General features: G+C 41.7%; 1 protein-coding gene across 1 annotated transcript; it reads right to left on the bottom strand.

Moving 5' to 3' along the window:
* Positions 1-900: 900 nt before the first annotated feature.
* pla2g4f.1 (phospholipase A2, group IVF, tandem duplicate 1) lies at positions 901-23,051 on the bottom strand. The gene is given in 20 exon segments (XM_046354802.1): positions 901-1,545; positions 1,849-2,035; positions 2,240-2,409; positions 2,602-2,781; positions 7,744-7,851; positions 7,964-8,101; positions 8,345-8,462; positions 8,714-8,936; positions 9,083-9,219; positions 9,482-9,620; positions 9,761-9,795; positions 9,904-10,011; positions 10,320-10,459; positions 18,106-18,160; positions 19,622-19,664; positions 19,802-19,842; positions 19,941-20,069; positions 22,210-22,346; positions 22,549-22,621; positions 22,867-23,051. Coding segments are annotated over 20 exon segments (2,382 nt in total). The 5' UTR covers positions 22,876-23,051; the 3' UTR covers positions 901-1,333.
* Positions 23,052-23,963: the final 912 nt, after the last annotated feature.

Genomic DNA, 23,963 nt, shown 5'->3' with positions numbered 1-23,963 from the left:
TTCAATTCTATAGGACATCAGAACAGATAATATGAAGCTGATGCTACATGTTGAAATGGTTTAGAACTTGTACTCCATAGGGCACGGAGACCATACAGTTGGCTACACGGCTGGAAATGGTTCAACTCTAAGACTATCGATCACTACAGAATAAGAGCAAATCCTAGACGTAGAATTACTAGTCTGCAGATGGGAATTACGAGAATTCCGACAACCGCGGAAGCATCTGTACGCCTGACGTATCTATTACAACAGACACTATCCAGAGCCGCTGAGAAAGCCACAACTACGAAAGACATTGGTTAACTTCTGGGGAAGTTAACCAGAGACTCTGATGAACTGACTTTCCAGCAGACGGGCCGGCGATTCCAACAGAGAAGATAATGACATACAAGCGTAAATATATACATTGCAGTTATTCTCGAATGAACGGCAGTTCAAGTGCAAAGGATTAGCATTTCAAAGAATTTTTATGTAGTGAATCCATTTTGTCTTTCCCTCTCTTTTCCTGTCCCCAACCGTTTCCATTGTCTACCAAGATGTCATACCGGTTTAGCCCACTAGGGACTTATCAATGCATTGTGTTAGTAACCAATAACTACTGTTTGTTTGTTATGTATTTCTGTGATTATTTAGTTAGTTAGCAAATAAATAATTAAGCCAATTTGTATATCGCTGATTCATCATTTAGGCTCGTGCAGATATCCAAGGGTTTGCGACGTTCAGTAATGAGAACTGATGAGGTAATAATTCTACATTAATAGAAGACTAATCGATAAGATGTGAAAATCGGGAAATAGACTCTTATAAACATTTTCCCGTGATGCTCCGACTTCCTAGTTAATTAAAGTGTACATGATTAGTTTAAACACGTAATAATACATACACATAGGGAATTGATTTGATAAAATAACAGTCTTCACATTTAATGATAGTTCAGACACGACATCTAATAATAAGCAAGCAAATGAATGAGAGACGGTCTCTCTGAAAATACATCAATCATAAAACGTAGAAGGCAAAACCTCATATCAAAATACTCTGCTCTTTATGATCTACAAAATTGAAACCAAGGCCCCCGAATTGAAGATATAATTCATGAAAATATATTGACAATGTCAAGTCAGCAAGCTGCTGCTGATGTCTTCACACTGTCTTCCTCTCTCCCTTACTGTCTCAAATGGACAGTGTAACCAGACTGGACATCCCACCAAGAAATTGCAGTCAGAATTGCTCCTCTCAATGTAAAGACTGTGATCTGATTGCATGTTGTTCTCGCTCTTCCTCCATGGAGGGGCTCATGTCAATGGCATGCGTGCTGCTCATGGTGGTCCTATTCCTCCACAGGCACCTTCCTCTCGAGGACCTTCCTGAGAGCCTGGAGGATCTTCTCCTTGTTGTTCTGGATGTTGTATGAGGTAAGGTCTGTCAGTGCCCGGAAGTCCTTTGCTGCGTAGGTCAGGTGTTTGGTGAGGTAGGGGGAGCTGCTTGTGCTAACGTCAACATCCCCTGCCATCATCTCCTCCTTACCCTTACGTGCCACACCTAAAGAATGAGAACATAACAATACCATCAGCTTTAAACATCAAACAACCTTAAAATCAAACTATAGTTTGATCAATAATATCAACAAAGTGCAATCCAATACAAAGTTTGAAGGCAATGATCTTTGACCCTGATCCCTAAAACACATATTAACCATTTTCTATTGAGAGAATATTGATTTGATTGACAGGCACAGAGCCAATGGCTTATTGACAGCTTGAACTATAAGCTAGCTACAGTAGCTCATTGACTACCCCTAAACTCTGCTTCTTTTAAAATGATCATCATCTTGACAGTGCTTACCAGGGGCCTTGAACTCTTTGAATGAGATGTTGACGAAAGGGAAGTGAAGCACTGTGGGAGCCTTGGGGTTCTTTTCATCCTCAAAGATGTATAACTCTTTCAGGGGCTGTCCCTTCAGGCTGCTGAAGTCAATGTGGGGGAAGGGGATGCTGTGGTCTTTGCAGTAAACCTCAGTCCTCTTTAGGACCTGGTAGATCGATTACAGAGATGTCAGTCAGAAAATTCAAACTCTGTGTATGGCCATTACGCAAGTCATTTGCACCTTCTGGCCTAGTGTGTGTGTGCAGACCTCTGTGCAAAATGTGGATCTAACAAATTATCAAGTACACTGCTCTGTTCATCTTTCAACACAAATTCACTCTTGCATTATTCATAAATTCTACCCATTTACTTCAAATTGGTCCTCGCACCACGAATAGTTGAGGGACATGATGACATCAACAGCCCTCTCTGGTCTCAAGACAGGGGGACAGCCTGTGTTGATGGAGAACCCAGAGTCTGCCAGGTGGAGTGTGGAGTCAGCTGGAGTCAGTCTGTTGGGGAAGGCATCTGGATGCATATCTGCAGCAACATTGGGAGAAAAACTTCAGCAAACATAATCTTAATCTACATACAGTAATAATACAATACATAAATAGACTGGTGCCACACACATACACACACACACACACACACACACTACAACAGTATTTGAATAAATCAATGTTGAATTTGTTTTAACAGTAATAGTTAGTGGAAGTTCATGCATGGTACCTTTCCAGGCAGTAAAGTTGCTGTTGTCATTGTAGTTCCAGTGCAGGAAGAACCCACGCATAAAGTTGTAGATCTTAGTGATGACTGGCCGGGTGGTAAAGAAGCTGCTCAGCGCTGAGGCAGTGTTAGTGACAGGCTTGAAGAGATAGGTGTCCAGGGTGGTTGGTTCATTGTCGGTTTCTTTGGAGGAAGAATTTGAGGGGTGTCAAATAACTGAAATATTGCCACAGAGTTTGGCTGTAGAACAGTATAGTATAGAGACCCTAGCCGCATCCTCCGAGCATGTGCAGACCAGCTGGCTGGTGTGTTTAAGGGCATATTCAATATCTCCCTATCCCTGTCTGCTGTCCCCACATGCTTCAAGATGGCCACCTTTGTTCCTGTACCCAAGAAGGCAAAGTTAACTGAACTTAATAACTATCGCCCCATAGCACTCACCTCTGTCATCATGAAGTGCTTTGAGAGACTAGTAAAGGGTCATAATCACCTCTACCTTACCTGACACCCTAGACCAACCGATCCACAGATGATGCAATCACCATCACTCTGCACACTGCCCTATCCTATCTGGACAAGGAGAATACCTATGTAAGAATGCTGATTATTGACTATCAACACCATAGTACCCTCCAAGCTCATCATTAAGGTTGAGGCCCTGCATCTGAACCCTGACCTGTGCAACTGGGTCCTGGACTTCCTGACAGGCCACCCCCAGGTGAAAGTAGGAAACATCCCTAGACCAACCGATCCTCTCCGCTGATCCAACACTGGGGACCCACAAGGGTGTGTGCTCAGCCCCCTCCTGTACTCCCTGTTCACCCATGACTGCATAGCCAAGCACGCCTCCAACTCAATCATCAAGTTTGCAGACGACACAACAGTAGTAGGCTTGATTACCAACGATGACGAGTCAGCCTACTGAGGGGGAGGTGAGGGCTCTGGGAGTGTTATGCCTGGAAAACCACCTCTCACTCAACATCAACAAAACAAAGGAGATGATCGTGGACTTCAGGAAACAGCATAGGGTGCACCTCCCTATCTACATCGACGGTATCGCAGTGGAGAAGGTGGAAAGCTTCAAGTTCTTTGTCATACACATCACTGACAAACTGAAATGGACCACCCACACAGACAGTGTGGTGAAGAAGGCTCAACAGAGCCTCTTCAACCTCAGGAGGCTAAAGAAATGTGGCTTGTCACCTAAAACCCTCACATACTTTTACAGATGCACAATTGAAAGCATCCTGTCGGGCTGTATCACCGCCTGGTATGGCAACTTGCACCGCCCGAAACCGCGGGGCTTTCCAGAGGGTGGTGCGGTCTGCCCAACGCATTACCAGGGGCAAACTAGCTGCCCTCCAGGACACCTACAGCACCTGATATCGCCGGAAGGCCAAAAAGGTCATCATGGACATCAACCACCTGAGCCACTGCCTGTTCACCCCACTATCATCCAGAAGGCGAGGTCAGTACAGGTGCATCAAAGCTGGGACCGAGAGACTGAAAACAGCTTCTATCTCAAGGCCATCAGACTGTTAAACAGCCATCCCTAGCACATTAGAGGCTGCTGCCACTTCAAGGATTGGAACACTAGTCACTTCAAGGTTTACATATCTGGCATTACTCATCTCATATGTATATACTGTTTTCTATACTATTCTACTGTATTTTAGTCCGTTCTGCTCTGACATTGCTCGTCCATATGTGTATACACTGCTCAAAAAAATAAAGGGAACACTAAAATAACACATGCTAGATCTGAATGAATGAAATATTCTTATTAAATACCTTTTCTTTACATAGTTGAAAGTGCTGACAACAAAATCACACAACTTATCAATGGAAATCAAATTTATCAACCCATGGAGGTCTGGATTTGGAGTCACACTCAAAATTAAAGTGGAAAACCACACTACAGGCTGATCCAACTTTGATGTAATGTCCTTAAAACAAGTCAAAATGAGGCTCAGTAGTGTGTGTGGCCTCCATGTGCCTGTATGACCTCCCTACAACGCCTGGGCATGCTCCTGATGAGGTGGCGGATGGTCTCCTGAGGGCTCTCCTCCCAGACCTGGACTAAAGCATCCGCTAACTCCTGGACAGTCTGTGGCGTTGGTGGATGGAGCGAGACATGATGTCCCAGATGTGCTCAATTGGACTCCGGTCTGGGGAATGGGCGGGCCAGTCCATAGAATCAATGCCTTCCTCTTGCAGGAACTGCTGACACACTCCAGCTACATGAGGTCTAGCATTGTTTTGCATTAGGAGGAACCCAGGGCCAACCGCACCAGCATATGGTCTCACAAGGGGTCGGAGGATCTCATCTCGGTACCTAATGGCAGTCAGGCTACCTCTGGCGAGCACATGGAGGGCTGTGCCAAACCGGTCATGCTGGAGGATGTTGCAGGCAGCAGAACGTTCCCCATGGCGTCTCCAGACTCTGTCACGTCTGTCACATGTGCTCAGTGTGATCCTGCTTTCAATCTTGGTGTTCTCTGGCATACATTTAAATTTACATTTAAGTCATTTAGCAGACGCTCTTATCCAGAGCGACTTACAAATTGGTGCATTCACCTTATGACATCCAGTGGAACAGTCACTTTACAATAGTGCATCTAAATCTTAAAGGGGGGGGGAATACTTATCCTATCCTAGGTATTCCTTAAAGAGGTGGGGTTTCAGGTGTCTCCGGAAGGTGGTGATTGACTCCGCTGTCCTGGCGTCGTGAGGGAGTTTGTTCCACCATTGGGGGGCCAGAGCAGCGAACAGTTTTGACTGGGCTGAGCGGGAGCTGTACTTCCTCAGTGGTTGGGAGGCGAGCAGGCCAGAGGTGGATGAACGCAGTGCCCTTGTTTGGGTGTAGGGCCTGATCAGAGCCTGGAGGTACTGAGGTGCCGTTCCCCTCACAGCTCCGTAGGCAAGCACCATGGTCTTGTAGCGGATGCGAGCTTCAACTGGAAGCCAGTGGAGAGAACGGAGGAGCGGGGTGACGTGAGAGAACTTGGGAAGGTTGAACACCAGACGGGCTGCGGCGTTCTGGATGAGTTGAAGGGGTTTAATGGCACAGGCAGGGAGCCCAGCCAACAGCGAGTTGCAGTAATCCAGACGGGAGATGACAAGTGCCTGGATTAGGACCTGCGCCGCTTCCTGTGTGAGGCAGGGTCGTACTCTGCGGATGTTGTAGAGCATGAACCTACAGGAACGGGCCACCGCCTTGATGTTGGTTGAGAACGACAGGGTGTTGTCCAGGATCACACCAAGGTTCTTAGCGCTCTGGGAGGAGGACACAATGGAGTTGTCAACCGTGATGGCGAGATCATGGAACGGGCAGTCCTTCCCCGGGAGGAAGAGCAGCTCCGTCTTGCCGAGGTTCAGCTTGAGGTGGTGATCCGTCATCCACACTGATATGTCTGCCAGACATACAGAGATGCGATTCGCCACCTGGTCATCAGAAGGGGGAAAGGAGAAGATTAGTTGTGTGTCGTCTGCATAGCAATGATAGGAGAGACCATGTGAGGTTATGACAGAGCCAAGTGACTTGGTGTATAGCGAGAATAGGAGAGGGCCTAGAACAGAGCCCTGGGGGACACCAGTGGTGAGAGCGCGTGGTGAGGAGACAGATTCTCGCCACGCCACCTGGTAGGAGCGACCTGTCAGGTAGGACGCAATCCAAGCGTGGGCCGCGCCGGAGATGCCCAACTCGGAGAGGGTGGAGAGGAGGATCTGATGGTTCACAGTATCGAAGGCAGCCGATAGATCTAGAAGGATGAGAGCAGAGGAGAGAGAGTTAGCTTTAGCAGTGCGGAGCGCCTCCGTGATACAGAGGAGAGCAGTCTCAGTTGAATGACTAGTCTTGAAACCTGACTGATTTGGATCAAGAAGGTCATTCAGAGAGAGATAGCGGGAGAGCTGGCCAAGGACGGCACGTTCAAGAGTTTTGGAGAGAAAAGAAAGAAGGGATACTGGTCTGTAATTGTTGACATCGGAGGGATCGAGTGTAGGTTTTTTCAGAAGGGGTGCAACTCTCGCTCTCTTGAAGACGGAAGGGACATGGCCAGCGGTCAGTGATGAGTTGATGAGCGAGGTGAGGTAAGGGAGAAGGTCTCCGGAAATGGTCTGGAGAAGAGGGGAGGGGATAGGGTCAAGCGGGCAGGTTGTTGGGCGGCCGGCCGTCACAAGACGCGAGATTTCATCTGGAGAGAGAGGGGAGAAAGAGGTCAGAGCACAGGGTAGGGCAGTGTGAGCAGAACCAGCGGTGTCGTTTGCACGGTGCCAAACGTCCTGCACGGTGTTGGGCTGTAAGCACAACCCCCACCTGTGGACGTCGGGCCCTCATACCACCCTCATGGAGTCTGTTTCTGACCATTTGAGCAGACACATGCACATTTGTGGCCTGCTGGAGGTCATTTTGCAGGGCTCTGGCAGTGCTCCTCCTGTTCCTCCTTGCACAAAAGCGGAGGTAGCGGTCCTGCTGCTGGGTTATTGCCCTCCTACGGCCTCCTCCCGTCTCCTGATGTACTGGCGCGTCTCCTGGTAGCGTCTCCATGCTCTGGACACTACGCGGACAGACACAGCAAACCTTCTTGCCACAGCTGGCATTAATCTTCCATCCTGGATGAGCTGCACTACCTGAGCCACTTGTGTGGGTTGTAGACTTCGTCTCATGCTATCACTAGAGTGAAAGCACCGCCAGCATTCAAAAGTGACCAAAACATCAGCCAGGAAGCATAGGAACTGAGAAGTGGTCTGTGGTCACCACCTGCAGAACCACTCCTTTATTGGGGGTGTCTTGCTAATTGCCTATAATTTCCACCTGTTGTCTATTCCATTTGCACAACATCATTTGCAATTTATTGTCAATCAGTGTTGCTTCCTAAGTGGACAGTTTGATTTCACAGAAGAGTGATTGACTTGGAGTTACATTGTGTTGTTTAAGTGTTCCCTTTATTTTTTTGAGCAGTGTAGTTTTAATTAATTCCTACTTAGATTTGTGTGTATTGGGTATATGTTGTGTAATTTGTTACATATTACTTGTTAGATATTACTGCACTGTCAGAGCTAGAAGCACAAGCATTTCGCTACACCTGTGATAACATCTGCTAATCACGTGTATGTGACCAATAAAAGTTCATTTGATTTGACCTATTTTGTTGACATCTTCACCCAGCCATGGGCTCCAGGATGGCTGACCTCCAGTTGCAAATCTCCAAAGCTGGGTCAGGTTAAGAGAGAAGACACTGCTCCAAAGACCTGTCAACACAGAGGCAGAGGTGCCCACAACCGTTGTAAAAAGTATTGCATTTACATTGAAATTCATAGATACATTTTGCACCTGCATGCACACACATAAGTGATCTCTCACCAAGCAGATAGGAGGTACGTATCACTGGATGTTTTTTGACTAGGTGACCAAGGTAGAATTCACTCCCGAAGTCCTCCGCATGGATGTAGGCGCCATACTTTGGAATGCCCACCTCATATGGTGTGAACTCACACCACTCTAAAATGATAGGAACAGCCATTTCAACTCCAACTGTCGTTTTTCAAATCGGTTGTATAGCACTTTTGATTTGACACGCGCAACATAAGTTTGGTGTATTACCTGGATACATAAAGATATGTAAATAACATACAAGTTAACACCAACATTCTGTTACAATATTCCTTAATTCAACATGTGGACCACTGTTTGGGTTGCATTAAAATACATATTATCAAACATAAGATGCTAGAACAGCTTTACCAAGTTCTCTTGTGGTGTCTTTCACTCCATCTTTCAGGTTGACAGCAGTGCAGATGGGTAAAGGGTTCTGTCCCTCTGATACAGCCTTCTGCTGGTCAGACAGAGTACTGGTGTTCTCCTACAAATTACAAATTGGAGAAATCATTCTGTCACAGGCTGTTCCAAACAACTTCGCAAGATGTTAAAATATGTAAAGCATCACAACTCTGTGTGAAAGACATAAGACACTAATTGTGGCTGTGGGAAAAACATTCCATAGTTTCAATTAAATAAAATGCACTATAATTACAGGCAACAACCATTTCCGCGAAACTCCTTCCCATTGAAGTATGATTAGTACAGTGTGTATTGTAAAGTAGGCTGTTGTACCTTCCCATACAGGCAGTGCTCGATGACCAGACCCCACATGTCTATGAGTGACACCATATGACCCTCCTTCTCTTTCTCCTCCATCTGGTGTCTGTAGTACTGCAGCTTCTCAGGGGTGAAGGCACTGAGGAAACTCTTGGTGATCTCCCCCTCCATAGCTGAGATGGACTCATCCATATCACACTGTGACCAATCTGCATCCTGATACAGCGTCGCTAAGGCCCTGTTGAACAGGAATTTGTTATGATGTCACATAAGTATGGGTCTCAGTAGTACAAACTGGCATGTGTGTGTTCATTCACTCCTTCATTCATTTTGCTTATTGGATACGGCCTATTTAATTGCAATGGAGATAAATTCCATGCTCACCATGTGGAGCCTGACACACCAGTGATATAGCTCATAGCATCCAGTAGGCCCAGTCTCTGCAGCCCCTTCAGACTACCATACAAGCCAGTCATTGCTCTGGTCCCTCCCCCTGAGCCAACCACAGCTATAACAGGCACCTGGGTGAAAAAGACAAACACCATCTCTGGTTGGATCTTCCATCTGTCAGTCAACCTGTTTGAGACTTGTTCCATAATTACAGTGAATGACACCACAGTAGAAATAAACCAATTCCCCACAACAATGTCTTTCATGAGACTGGAAAAACACAAACATATTTGGTCAGCAACAATATTCAGTCTTCATTAGTGTGTAAATTATGGATGACAAGCAGCCATTGGTGCAGTGTGTAATAAGTGCATAAAACTCATCACCATGTACCTTTTTAGGGTCAGGGGACGAGCTGAGGCCCAACTCCTTTTGTAAGGCCTGACCCACTAGCACCTTTCTTTTCTTCAGAAATTATTTTTCCTCTGGAGGGATGTCAAAATCAAGATGCACCTCAAATTCATCATCTAGGCTGTGGATTGACAGGGGCCATAAAACACGCACACAAGCACGCACACAGTATTTTACAACAATAACAACTCATGCCTTGTGTTTGTATACTTCTGAATGAAATACTGATGGTTTTTTTCTCGTAAAAAGGAACCACTTTACCAGTCCTCTGCTCTCAAATGTAGATCCACCATGTCCTGTGAAGGGGCAGTGTCCACGTAAGTCATATAGGCTTTACAAACACCCTTCATCAATAATCTTTCCTTGGATCTTTATGGCAAAGACTAGAATGTGGTCTACTGTACCTCTCCCACGGATAAAGATACTTTGAAGTCATTACTGGCTGGAAGTTGCTGGAGTGGAACAGCAGATACGCCAGTGATAGTTGCACCTTCTATCTCACCCAATTTATCCTGGGGATACAAGAAATATGATAGTGGGATTTTTACAAATCATATGGAACTTGGATGACGATAAGGAAGATATTGGTCAAGTAAAGTATTTCGCCACTATGGCCTATTTATTGCCTTCAGTCCCTTATCTTACCTCATTTGCACACACTGTATATAGACTTTTTCTATTGTGTTATTGACTGTATGTTTGTTTGTTTGTCGCACTGCTTTATCTTGGCCAGGTCACAGTTGTAAATGAGAACTTGTTCTCAACTAGCCTACCTGGTTAAATAAAGATTAAATGAAATAAAAGGATCAGTTAACCGCACCGTCAAGCCAAGCTCCGTCTCCAAGTCTCTGTTGATGTAGTAGCGTACGGTTTTGGCCAGGTTCGATGTTTCTTCAGGAGCAAGAATCTTATGTTCTTCTTGAAAGGCCCCACACAGTTTCAGTACCACATTCTGCTCCACTAGAACAATAACATAGATTGGTTGCTCAGTTGAGTGCTTTATGATATACAATTCATACATTGGGGTGTATTTAGAAAACAAATCAACGTTTATTGGTTGCGTACACAGTTTAGCAGATGTTATAGCGGGTGCAACAAAATGCTTGTTACTATCTCCTAACAATGCAGTATAATGTCAAACATCACACAAATATATATATATACAGTACCAGTCAAAAGTTTGGATACACCTACTGTAGTCCTTCAAGGGTTTTTATTTATTTGGACTATTTTCTACATTGTAGAATAATAGTGAAGATATCAAAACTATGAAATAACACATATGCAATCATGTAGTAACCAAAACAGTATTAAACAAATCAAAATATATTTTATATTTGAGAATCTTTAAAGTAGCCACCCTTTGCCTTGATGACAGCTATGCACACTCTTGGCATTCTTCAACCAGCTTCATGCTTTTCCAACAGTCTTGAAGGAGTTCCCACATATGCTGAGTACTTGTTGGCTACTTTTCCTTCAATCTGCAGTACAACTCATCCCAGTCGTGTGATTGTGGAGGCCAGGTCATCTGATGCAGCACTCCATCATTGTCCTATTTTTGTCCTGTTTAAAAACAAATGATAGTCCCACTAAGCGCAAACCAGGTGGGATGGCATATCGCTGCAGAATGCTGTGGTAGCCATTCTGGTTAAGTGTGTCTTGAATTCTAAATAAATGACTGACAGTATGACCAGCAAAGCACCCCCACACCATCACACCACCTCCATGCTTCACGGTGGAAACCACACATGCGGAGATCATCCATTCACCTACTCTGTCTCACAAAGACACAGCGGTTGGAAACAAAAATCTACAATTTGGACTCATCAGACCAAAGGGCAGATTTCCACCGGTCTAATGTCCATTGCTCATACGTCTTGGCCCAAACAAGTCTTCTTCTTATTGGTGTCCTTTAGTAGTAGTTTCGACCATGAAGGCCTGATTCCCACAGTCTACTCTGAACAGTTGATGTTGAGATGTGTCTGCTACTTGAACTCTGAAGCATTTATTAAGTCTGCAATTTATGAGGCTGGTAACTCTACTGAACTTATCCTTTGCAGCAGAGGTAACTGGGTCTTCCTTTCCTGTGGCGGTCCTCATGAGAGCTAGTTTCATCATAGCGCTTGATGGTTTTTGCAACTGCACTCGATGAAAGCTATTGAAATTGTCCGGATTGACTGACTTTCACGTCTTGAAGTAATGGACTGTCATTTCTCTTTGCTTATTTGATCTGTTCTTGCATTATATGGACTTGGTCTTTTACCAAATAGGGCTATCTTCCCCTATCTTGACATAACAAGATTGGCTCAAACGCATGAAGGAAAGAAATTCCACAAATGAACTTTTAACAAGACACACCTGTTAATTGAAATGCATTCCAGGTGACTACTTCATGAAGCTGGTTGAGAGAATGCCAAGAGTGTGCAAAGCTGTCATCAAGGTAAAGGGTGGTTTCTTTGAAGAATATAAAATGTAGTTTGACTTGTTTAACACTTTTATTTGCTTACTACATGATTCCATATGTGTTATTTCATAGTTTAGATATCTTCACTATTATTCTACACAATAGTATGAATAAAGAAAAACTCTGGAATGAGTAGGTGTGTCCAAACGTTTGACTGATACTTTTGGCCGGTACTGAATCTAATGAATCTAATGAACAACTGAAATAGCACTGTAACAGTAATCCAAATGCAATCTATACGTATGCACACCGGTTGAATTTACACAAGATATACTAAGAATTATATGTACAGCAGTAGATATAGAGTGAGCTATGTAAATAATCTAGTATATAAATACATATGGCGGTGTGTATAAACAGTTGAACTAAAATGCAATTTACAGTAGTAGAAATAGTAGAGTGAGCTATGTCAAGAATACAGTATTTAAATACACAGTATAAAACTCCGTGGCAAAATGGATAGAATTGCAGGAAATTAGCTTCCGGACCAGAGTGTATGTGAATATGTGTGTGAGTGGTGTGTATAGACAGTATGTGAATAGAAAATGAGTCTATTGCAGTAGTTATATAGGATGAGCCATGACTAGAATACAGTATATAAATATAAAGTGGGTAAATAAGTGGCACTTACAGTCACTGGCCACGTTTACACGCCCAACAATATCCTGTTATTATTCGGGTTACTCAAGTATTCTGTTTTTGAGTTGACACATAGCTTATGAACATCATATCCCATTTACAATAACATGAAAAAGCTTCTAATTTGGATATGAGTAACACGGATAAGGTGCCTGGGATATACTGATCTTAGATGGGATACTGTGGCATGCAAACATCTTATCCCGTTTACTGTTGTTTTTTTTGCGGTCTGTATAGCATGCACAATCGATTTTGTATTTCCACTCGTTCAATTTGCAAAGGAAGGAATCTGTAAAAATCTCACCCTAAACGTTGTTTCAACGAGTCAAATCACGTTCGTATTTATTCCTCAGAGATCCTAGAAAGTAACAAGACTTCTCTATATCATTAGGGGTGTAGTATATCCTATACAACACCATATTTGGTCAGAGAGCGATGCCTTCATGGCACGCCGATGACGCGGGCGGTCATCATTGAACGACTGCATCTTTGTCAAATAAGCACCAAACGAGGTCAAACAAAGCTAGCTAGATAGCCAATGAGCTGGGCTTTACGGGACTATCCGGAAAACGATGTATATGTCGTAAAATGTAGCTACTAACCTTGTACAACAGCATGCCTTTTCATTTTGGACAAAAATTCTGAGAATATTCAGAGTTATGAAGTTATGAAGACTGGTTGTTTTGCAAATGTTGAACATACAATATGGCTACTAATACTTGGAAAGCTAAATCAAAGTCCAAGTATACAGATTTGACGATATTCTTGCAGAAGAATTTAATATGAATGTGAATGATTCCTTCATGATTTGCTCAAATGTACCTGGGGACTTCACAATAAAAGTCTTGTAGTTCACTCATTCTTCAAGTTATCCATCTGAAACTTTGCACATACACTGCTGCTATCTTGTGGACACTATCGGAATTACAACCAGAGTGATGGCTGGATGGTGGTAGATGGTGCTAGAAAAAAGGTATTTCTTTGTGTTTTCTTCTACCATATCTATTATGTTATATTCTCCTACATTGCTTTACAATTTCCACAAACTTCAATGTGTTTCCTTTCAAATGGTACCAAGAATATGCATATCCTTGCTTCAGGATTGAGCTACAGGCAGTTAGATGTAATTTAGATGAAAATTGAAAAAAAGGGCTATCCCTAAGAAGTTTTAAGTCTTTAAGTTTTAGTCTTCACTGTTGATGTTGAGATGGTTGTTTTGTGGGTACTATTTAATGAAGCTGCCAGTTGAGGACTTGTGAGGCATTTGTTTCTCAAACTAGACAATCTAATGTACTTGTCCTCTTGCTCAGTTGTGCACCGGGGCCTCCCACTCCTCTTTCTATTCTGGTTAGAGCCAGTTTGCACTGTTCTGTGAAGGGAGTAGTACACAGCGTTGTACGAGATCTTCAGTTTCTTGGCAATAGCCTTCATTTCTCAGAACAAGTATAGACTGATGAGTTTCAGAAGAAAGTTCTTTGTTTCGGGCCATTTTGGGCCTGTAATCGAACCCACAAATGCTGATGCTCCAGATACTCAACTAGTTTTCATTATTTTAGGTAGATCAAAATAAATAACTCAGTTACATCACGTTATTTGTACTCATTCAGCAGTTTTGACCAAATTAAGAAGAATATTATTGGAAATGAATGTTGAATGTTCCATTTATATTCCTAAAACATAAGTTGAAAATGATACTGTCGCTGCTTCCCCTTGACAATCATTTTGATAAATAGCCTTATGTCAAAACACTGGTTTGAAGTGTTCAAATCAATAAACATCAAATACAAAGTAATTTTACAGTATAAAAGTTATCAGCAGACTTTCAGCATGACTATAGGGAAGGGCACTCAACATGCTCAGCACTGACACAAATGACTGGTGATTGGCTGAAAGAAATTGATAGTATGAAGATTGTGTGAGCTGTTTTGTTAGAATTCAGTGCAGATTTTGATGTCATTGATTATAAACTATTGCTGAAAAAACCTAGGTGTTATGGATTTCCATCCTCTGTCTTATTATGGAATGAGAGTTACCTTTCTTATAGAAGAGTGGGGGTTTTCGTTAATGAAAGCCTCTCATGCAAATTCAGTTGAGTATGGTGTACCGCAAGGCAGTCGGCTCGGGCCATTATTGTTTTCTGTTTTTACAAATTACCTTCCACTGAGCTTGAATAAAGCCTGTGTGTCTATGTACGCTGACGAATCAACAGTATACACGTTGGCTGCAACAGTTAAATAAATAACTGATAAACTTAACAGAGCTCCAGTCAGTTCTAAAAAACGAAACGCATCATTTTTTTGGACAAATCTCTCACTCAATGCTAAACCTCATTCAGATCTATTATTGAATAATGTGGCTATTGAGCAAGTTGAGGAGACTAAACTGCTGGGTGTAAATGGAAAGCTGTCATGGTCTAAACATATAGACTCAAAAGGTGGCTAAAATGTGATGATAGGGTGTTGCGCTGCCTTCTTGACAGCTCAGTCGACCAGACAGGTCCTACTGGCCCTAGTTTGGTCACACCTGGACTACTGTCTAGATGTGTGGTCATCTGTGACAAAAAAGGACATAAGTAAATTGCAGTTGGTCTAGAACAAAGCAGTGTGTATCGAACTCAAAGATGAGGAGAGATTGACTGCATATTGGTCTTTGTACAAGGTATTGATGTGTTGAAGGTACCGAACTGTCTGTTCAAGCAGTTTGCACACAGTTCAGACACACATTGGTACAACACAATACATGCAACCAGAGGTATCTTTACAGTCCCCAGGTCCAGAACAGAGGATGGGAAACTCACAGTATTAAATAGAGTCATGGCTACATGGAACTCTGCCACCCCAGGTAACTCAAACTAGCAATAAAAACCTATAAAAGAACACTTTAATGAACAAAGGACTGAATAGACACATCCATTTTATACATCTTGTAATTTGCACTATACCATGTATTAGACTTAGATATTGTGTGTAAGTACTGATATGTTGGCTTTGTGTGACGTTTTAAATTGAGGTATTTCCGTCCTTGACTAATAATGTTCTGTACTATGTATTATGTTATGTTTTATGTAGACCCCAGGAAGAGTAGCTGATGCTTTTGCAGCAGCTATTGGGGATAAACCAAAAACCCTGTTGTTTTTACAAGTGGCAATTAATCACTCATATTGTTGAAACTAACACAAATCAAAAACCAAATGGAAACTGGAAATATTGTTTGTGTCACTTGTTAGAGGACAACTTGTAGAAGACAGCCAGCCACATTTTGGATTGTTGCATTTTGTTTCAAGTGGGTCGCCAACGCAGAAAGCGAAACGCTATTTTGTTAATCACACATCAATATCAATTTGACATCAATAGAGCGGGGTCAAACGTTTGATTTTAAACTATTCAAAGGCCACACTGAATCTCAGAATCGTTCATACAGTATATCACTGGTTAGAAGAGAAGTTGCTGTGGAAACAGGGAAGGAAATAAATCAGTTGCTTTATTATTTAACGTCAACGAATCACGACCCACCATAGTATATCAACAGTGACAAGAGTTGGCTGTTATTGGAGTGAAAGTGACTCTCAAAGCCATGTATTTGTGTGAAGCCAGCGACTTTAATACAGAGCGCCCCGAATTTCCTCTGCCATTTGAGTTTGAAAATTGATAGCAAAATTTGACTGACAAATCTGATCTGTGGTTAAAAAGGACGTGTAATTACCCTCAATTCGATTTGGTCAAAGCGTGAGGTTCTGTAATGTAGTAACACATACTCTCCACGCACAGGACATTTGCGGAAATAATATGAAATAATCTACTGTAATATGTAGCTTTATTGGGCAATCTCACAGCTAAATATGGAACAGAAACTTGAACATTTATGTTCAACTGCAATCAAGATTAACGACCAGTAAACTGAGGAACAGTCTCTGTCCCGTATCGCTCCGGAGCACAATCTCCATCTCTTTGCCTACTCACACCAGTGATAATTGAAGAGGTTCTCAACCTCTTCAACACACCACCACAATATGGGAGTGATTCAAATTCAGAATTTGGAACCAGTCCTATTGGACTGCTATGGGATTCGATACAATCCTAAAGTATCTTATAGGATCCTATAGGATTCCAATACAAGAATCCAATAGAAAAATCCTATCAGATTTTAGAACCAGTCCTGTGCAGATCGATCCACCATAATTATTCCATTATACTTTATTTTGCTGATAAATTGTACTGGACAGTGTAGCCTACTGGCTTAGGCTACTTTTACCCCTAATTTAGATACGTTTTTGCTTACAATTTACGACATTATGGTAGGGCATAGTATAATTTCCGACATGTGTTTGTCAACTATAGTTAGATACATGCAGCTTCGCTTCTGTCATAACTTGTTGCCCAGAAGACTAAATAAAGTAGTGCTCACCAGAATAACATCAATAGAATGAATTTATTAGTAATTTAGTTAACACCTGTAAAGCTGTCTGTTTTGTTTAGGGACCGGAGAGAAAACACAATACCTCCAAAACAGTGGAAAGATTGTTCCTGTGAAAAATGTCCAAATGTAATCAGCTTGACCGGTTAAGGAAATTAAAAGCTGAGAAAAAGATTAAACATGTCTCTGATAAGACATCTTCTTGGGTGCATATTTTATGTGGTTGAAATGCTGTCTGCTTGCATAAAAGTGTTAAAGATAACAAGTGACACGCACATTCTCATTTTCTAAAGAGATAAAATAAATAATTTCTCCACTCCTGTTCCTGAAACAAAATGAACATTTATTGTATCATTTTACTGAGAGAAGTGCATAATTCTTCTGGAGTTTATATTATATTATGCTACATGTGAGAGGTTATAGACCTACAGTCAGTGTCCAGATTTCAGTTACTATTCCATTTAACCCATATGAACTTATCCCGAATAAAACCTTAAGCGGGATATGAGCTACTATCCAGAATACTGTGCGCATGTAAACGTGGTCACTCCTCTTGTCAGGACTATAGAGGGAAGCAACTGGTTTAGGAAGAATGCAAATACTAATAACAAAGTGAACATCCCTCAGGCCTGTCCTGATACTGAACAGGCAAAACTAACTCAAACCAGGAACTGATAATGACAATAATGCAACCAACTTTGCCCCAGGGATAGTCTTAAGACTGTAGACTGTAAGTTTAAACCTGTTTTACGGGTCAAGTAAATGGCAAACTGTTTAACAGGCACCTGGAGAAAAATGCACTCCAAACTAGCTTTTTATGGGTTTGTGAAAGAAAAGCTGGGTAGAATGAATTTGTTTTTATGCGTTACAATTCAATTTGTGTTCCAATAAAATGTGTGATTGTGTAATTATTGTTATTCCATTTCTGGTAGGGAAGGAACAGGTTTTCTGATTACATGTCTCTGCGGCTCAAAAGGTCACCATCTCACAATCTCATGTTTCAATATGCAGACTGATTTAAGGTGCAGTTGTTGACTGCAGTGCCGGCGCCAGAACGAATCAGTTACAGACATGACACAATAATACTCACTGGCAGTGGTCATCAGCTTTTCCACATTCACATCCACAGTAGAGAATGTGGAGGCCTAGGACAAAATATACTGCAATGATCAGCCAATAGAATAGCCTTCTGTTTGTGGATGACAAGTTCTTTCCTTCATTTTGTACAATAGTACATTACATGTACCTTGCATTCAGAAAGTATACAGACCCCTTGACTTTTTCCACATGGTTACATTAGTCTTATTTTAAAATGGATAAAAAAAAATGGAAAACACCCCTCAATCTGCACACAATAACCCATAATGACAAATCAAAAACAGGTTTTGCAAAAACTTTGTTGAAGCATCTTTGGCAGCGATTACAGCCAAGTATTCTTGGGTATGATGCTACACCTGAATTTGGGGAGTTTCTCCCATTCTTTTCTGCAGATCCTCTCAAGCTCTGTCTGGTTCAATGGGGAATGTACTTCTCTCAATTTATCTTTCCCTCGATCCTGACTAGTCTCCCAGTCCCAGTCGCTGAAAAACATCCCCAGAGTATGATGATGCTGCCACCACTATGCTTCACTATAGGGATATTGCCAGGTTTCCTACAGACGTGACCCTTGGCATTCAAATTCGGTTTTATCAGACCAAAGAATCTTGTTTCTCATTTTCTGAGAGCCTTTAGGTGCCTTTTGGCAAACTCCAAGCGGGCTGTCATGTGCCTTTTACTGAGGAGTGGCTTCCGTCTGGCCACTCTACCGTAAAGGCCTGATTGGTGGAGTGCTGCAGAGATGGTTGTCCTTCTGGAAGGTTCTCCCATCGCCACAGATGAACTCTGGAGCTCTGTCACAGTGACCATTGGGTTCTTGGTCACTTCCCTGACCAAGGCCCTTCACCCCCGATTGCGCAGCTTGTCCGGGCGGGCAGCTCTAGGAAGAGTCTTGGTGGTTACAAACTTCTTCCATTTAAGAATGATGAAGGCCACTGTGTTCTTGGGGACCTTCAATGCTGCAGACATTTTTTGGTACCCTTACCCAGATCCCCCCCCCCCACAAAATCCTGTCTCAGAGCTCTATGGACCATTCATTCGACGTCATGGCTTGGTTTGCTCTGACATGCACTGTCAACTGTGGGACCTTGTGTGCCTTTCCAAATCATGTCCAATCAATTGAATTTACCACAGGTGGAATCCAATCAAGTTGTAGAAACATCTCAAGGATGATTAATGGAAAAAGGATGCACCTGAGCGCAATTATATATATATATATATATATATATATATACATATACACACACACATTTGCATACATTTTTATTTTGCTTTGTCATTAATGAGGAATTTAATAAAGTTTAGAATAAGGCTGTAAAGTAACAAAATTTGGAAAAAGGGAAGGGGTCTGAATACTTTCCGAATGCACCGTATTAAATACAAATAATTGTCTGTTTCTCACAGCACATTACCATGTCCTTTCATTATTGACCTCATCATTATCCCTCTATGATCATCCTTGTTATGCTGACTTTGCCTTAGAATGATAAAACATACGATCATGTCCTTACCACTAGTACACCATTAGAGAGATAGTCACCAGCATGCTCTTTACTGCAAACAGGGCACACAGGGAACACAAACTGTTGTCAGTCATGGAATACCTTTTTACAACAACAAAAATGTGACTATTTCAGCACCTTCTTTGAAAGTAGTCTGACAATGGTATGGATGTCAAAGATGTCACTCACCTCTCCAGCAACTCAAACTCAACCCACAATTCATATGTGGTCTGAAATAGAGAGATGGCATAGGAGACTAAACATAGGCTACATGGATTTAATTAATGACATATCCTAGCTCTAATCTTTAGTCCTATAATAGTCCTACCGGTTCACTGAGGAAGGTCTTGGTCTCCTTCTTCCCAGGTGTGAGGTTACTGATGTCAAACACTACAATGGAGCACAAGTCATCACCCATGATACTGTCCTCATCGTACATCGTCAACTCCATGATATTCTGAAAAGACAAGGGCATCTCTTACTCCATTTTACCACGTTTGGATGTATTTTGATTTACAGTATATTACAACAAGACAATGCATGTCTGTTTTATACTATAATGGGTAAACTAATGAGATACAATCTCTCATTCTCTCATTCCATGGCATGTGAAACAGATTGATAACCTATTTCCAATATATTAAGGAAGTAAAAATGCACTCCAAACTAGCTTTTCAAGGGTTTGTGAAAGAAAAGCTGGGTAGAATGCATTTTTTATGTGTTACAATTCAATTTGTGTTCCAATAAAATGTGTGATTGTGTAATTATTGTTATTCCATTTCTGGTAGGGAAGGAACAGGTTCTGATTACATGTCTCTGCAGCTCAAAAGGTCACCATTTCAAGTTTCAATATGCAGACTGATTTATGGCGCAGTTGCTGACTGCAGAGCGAATCAGTTAGACAGATATTCGATTTCTATAGACCCAAACTGCAGGAATGTCAAAACGGATGATCAATGGAAACAGGATGCACCTGAGCTCAATTTCGAGTCTCACAGTAAAGGGTCAGAATACATATGTAAATAAGGGATTTCTGTTTTTTATTTGGAACACATTTGTAAAAATGTTTAAAAACCTTTTTTTGTTTTATCATTATGGGGTATTGTGTGTAGATTGCTGAGGAAAATGTTTTATGTAATCAATTTTAGAATAAGGCTGTAATGTAACAAAATGTGTGAAAAGTCAAGGGGTCTGAATACTTTGGTGGATTAAATTGCCCAGCCAATTAAATAACTTTTAATTTACTCATCCGTCTTCTGTTCCATGGCGCAATTCATGCATCTCCACTGGCATCACCACTGGCCTCTCTCTCATCCATCCTCTCGCTATAGTAGCCTAGTTCAATGTGTGTCCCAGTAGTAGCTATATGGTTTGGTCACTTATTCCGATCAATTAAAAAATGTATATATATTTGAGGAAGAAAAACAAGTATATAGGCTACATCTTGTCAACTAGGAGGGAAGTTTGAATGGTGAGAGCTTCTCTGGTGTGATCACATTGGCCGCTGGTAAAAATACAATGAAGTGGAATACTCTGCTCTCCTCTCGCCCAGTGTTTATGTTTACAATTACATGTATTACGTCAGAATTGGTAAGGGGATACCTAGTCAGTAACACAACTGAATGCATTAAACCGGAATGTGTCAGAGAGGTGCAGGAATGCCAAATGTTAGAATGGTTCCAATCAAATGTATGAATTAAGTTTTAACATTTTTCTATCAGTCTAACTTTCATAAACACTGTGATTGGATGATAGCTGTGAGGGTTATCGAATCAGACTTGAATCCTCTGACCACCTCAAGCTCATTAATGTTCATATTTGAAGATTGCCGTAAGGCAAGTCTCTTTGGCAAATGACAGGAGTGGCAAGGTGTGTAATGTAATGCTGAGCAGACCTGGCAACCAGGCTATTACCAGCATGACCAAATACCCCAAATGGGTGGCTACAATGTCATTGCACCCTACCTACTTACAGTACCTTTAGAAAGTATTCATACCCCTTGACTTATTCCACATTCTGTTGTGTTGCAACCTGAATTCAAAATGGAATACATGATTCCTTTTTTTCTCACCCATCTACACACAATACCCCATAATAACAAAGTGAAAACATGGTTTTAGAATTTCATCTTATTCAAAATTAATTCCGGATTCATTCAAAATGAAATGCAGAATTATTACATTTACATAAGTATTCACACATGTAGAAGCACATTTGGCAGCGAATACAGCAGTGAGTCTTTCTCTAAGAGCATTCCACACCTGGATTGTGCAACATTTGCCCATTATTCTTTTCAAATGTCTTCACGCTCTGTCACATTTATTTAGGCTTGCAATAACAAAGGGGTTGAATACTTATTGACTCCAGACATTTCATAATTCCACTTTGGCATCATGGGGTATTGTATGTAGGCCAGTGACAAAAAAACTCAATTGAATCCATTTTAAAAATCAGGCTGTAACACAGCATGTGAAAAAAGTAAAGAGTTGCAAGTACTTTCTGAAGGCACTGCATGTGTAAATACATAGGTTTTAGGAACACTATGTCCCTATGGGTAACTCTGCCTAGTGATTGGCCTATTGTGTGAGGGGACGTACCTTGACATGACGGTGGACCCTGAAGTGGAAACTCTCATTCCACTCTGGGGTCTTGCTGTTGGGCACCGTCTTAGTACGGTGAGACCTGGCAGAAGCTGTGGGGAGGCGTACAATAACATAACAGTCCGACTCAGACCCTGTAAAACAAAACAGGACTGTTACAAAATAGTTTTGCCAATAGCAGGTAGGTCTTTGTATGTATAAACAGATCAAAGACCTTAACTAAAAACTTAAGTGGTAGTTCAGTTGTTGTTTTTTTCTCCCAAAAAAGTGTCTGCTCTGAAAATGAATTTAGAAATCTATGAAAGGTATGCACAAGGCGAAAACAATATGACTCACAATAATCATGAGATTGGTTGTTTTTTGCTCGGAGTACGGTAACAGTCAGGCTCTGGTAGGTCTTAACCCTTCTCTAACAGGGGAGGCAAAAACATACAGACATTAGTTACAGAAATACAACACACATACACCCTACATATTCTGGAAAAAAAGTGCTGAAGGGTGTAGTGAGGAACAATACTTTTTATATAGTAGATACATTAAGTACCTGCATAATTCTAATGGATACATTTCAAACATGAAAGCACCTGGACGAGATAAACAATGTTTTGTGCATGATCTATAGCATACACTTTAAAATATAGAGAAGTACTGTACCTTCATCATGGTTAGTGAATATTCCTCCCAAAGAATTGAAGAGCCTGTCAGCTGCTGGGAATCCTTCTCCCTGAAGAGTGGAAGGTAAATACACTATGTAGGTGAGGCATAATAGGAGGACACACTGTTTTCAGGCTCAGGCATGTCCAACACAGGAAACCAGGGGTCTTAATGCCAGATGGGATGGCCTAACTTCTTGTTTTTTTTTGCACAAAAGGATCACTATCTGGCTAATAATGCTTGACGAAAAAAAAATGGTCCAGAGTGGTAGCCTCAAGGAAACAAATGGGCGGGTGTGCAATGTTCACAAAAAAATAAAATAAATGTAAGCACTGATCAAATTTCAGGTTTGCTGAACACAAACTTGAACTTTGTGAAAATTCTGTGCAACTTCTGGCACGCGTTTATTGTGAACACTGAGGCTGTACCCACTTTAAGTTACAGTTATAACAGTGGCCAAGGAGGCTACTGTGGCTTTCTGATCATAATATAGGCCTATCAGAATGATAAAACAATGGAGAAAATGCATCCCATAACATTTTGACATGGAAAAATATGTGTGTTGTTCAATGTAGGCCTACATTGCAAGAGACTTTAGGAAAAATTATGCTGGGCTTGACATTAAAACCTGCTTATCCACTTGTCCTTAAGATAAGGAGGTGACTGAAAAAAGTGTTGTTTGATTCAAGAAACCGCTTTTCAAAATAAAGTTCATTATTTCCATACCATTATTACAGAGAATAACAAATTATGCCACCTTCTGCCTATTGGCTACTTAGCTTACTGAAGCCTGGCTCAAAATACAACACTGCCCCTTTAAGACCAAAGAAAATGCTCTTTACCTGACTAGCTTTTCAAAGATGGATAGAAATGCTCACGTGTTGTGCTCTTATAGGAAGCAACCACTTCCCCATTGCTGACTAGAAATGAGCTACAACTGGGCTAATAACTTACTAGCTAGCAAAGGATATGAAAATGGTGTGCACATGTGACTACATGCAGCTCTCGCTTTGATTACAAAACAAACGCATCTAATCGAGACCACTCATGCTGGTAACAGAGTCCAGTTCAAAAGAATGGCACAGATCCATATATGG

Source organism: Oncorhynchus gorbuscha, linkage group LG06 (genome assembly GCF_021184085.1).
Source record: "Oncorhynchus gorbuscha isolate QuinsamMale2020 ecotype Even-year linkage group LG06, OgorEven_v1.0, whole genome shotgun sequence".
Lineage (NCBI taxonomy): Eukaryota > Metazoa > Chordata > Actinopteri > Salmoniformes > Salmonidae > Oncorhynchus > Oncorhynchus gorbuscha.
The sequence above is the reverse complement of the archived record's forward strand: the minus strand, read 5'-3'. Positions and strand labels throughout refer to the sequence as shown.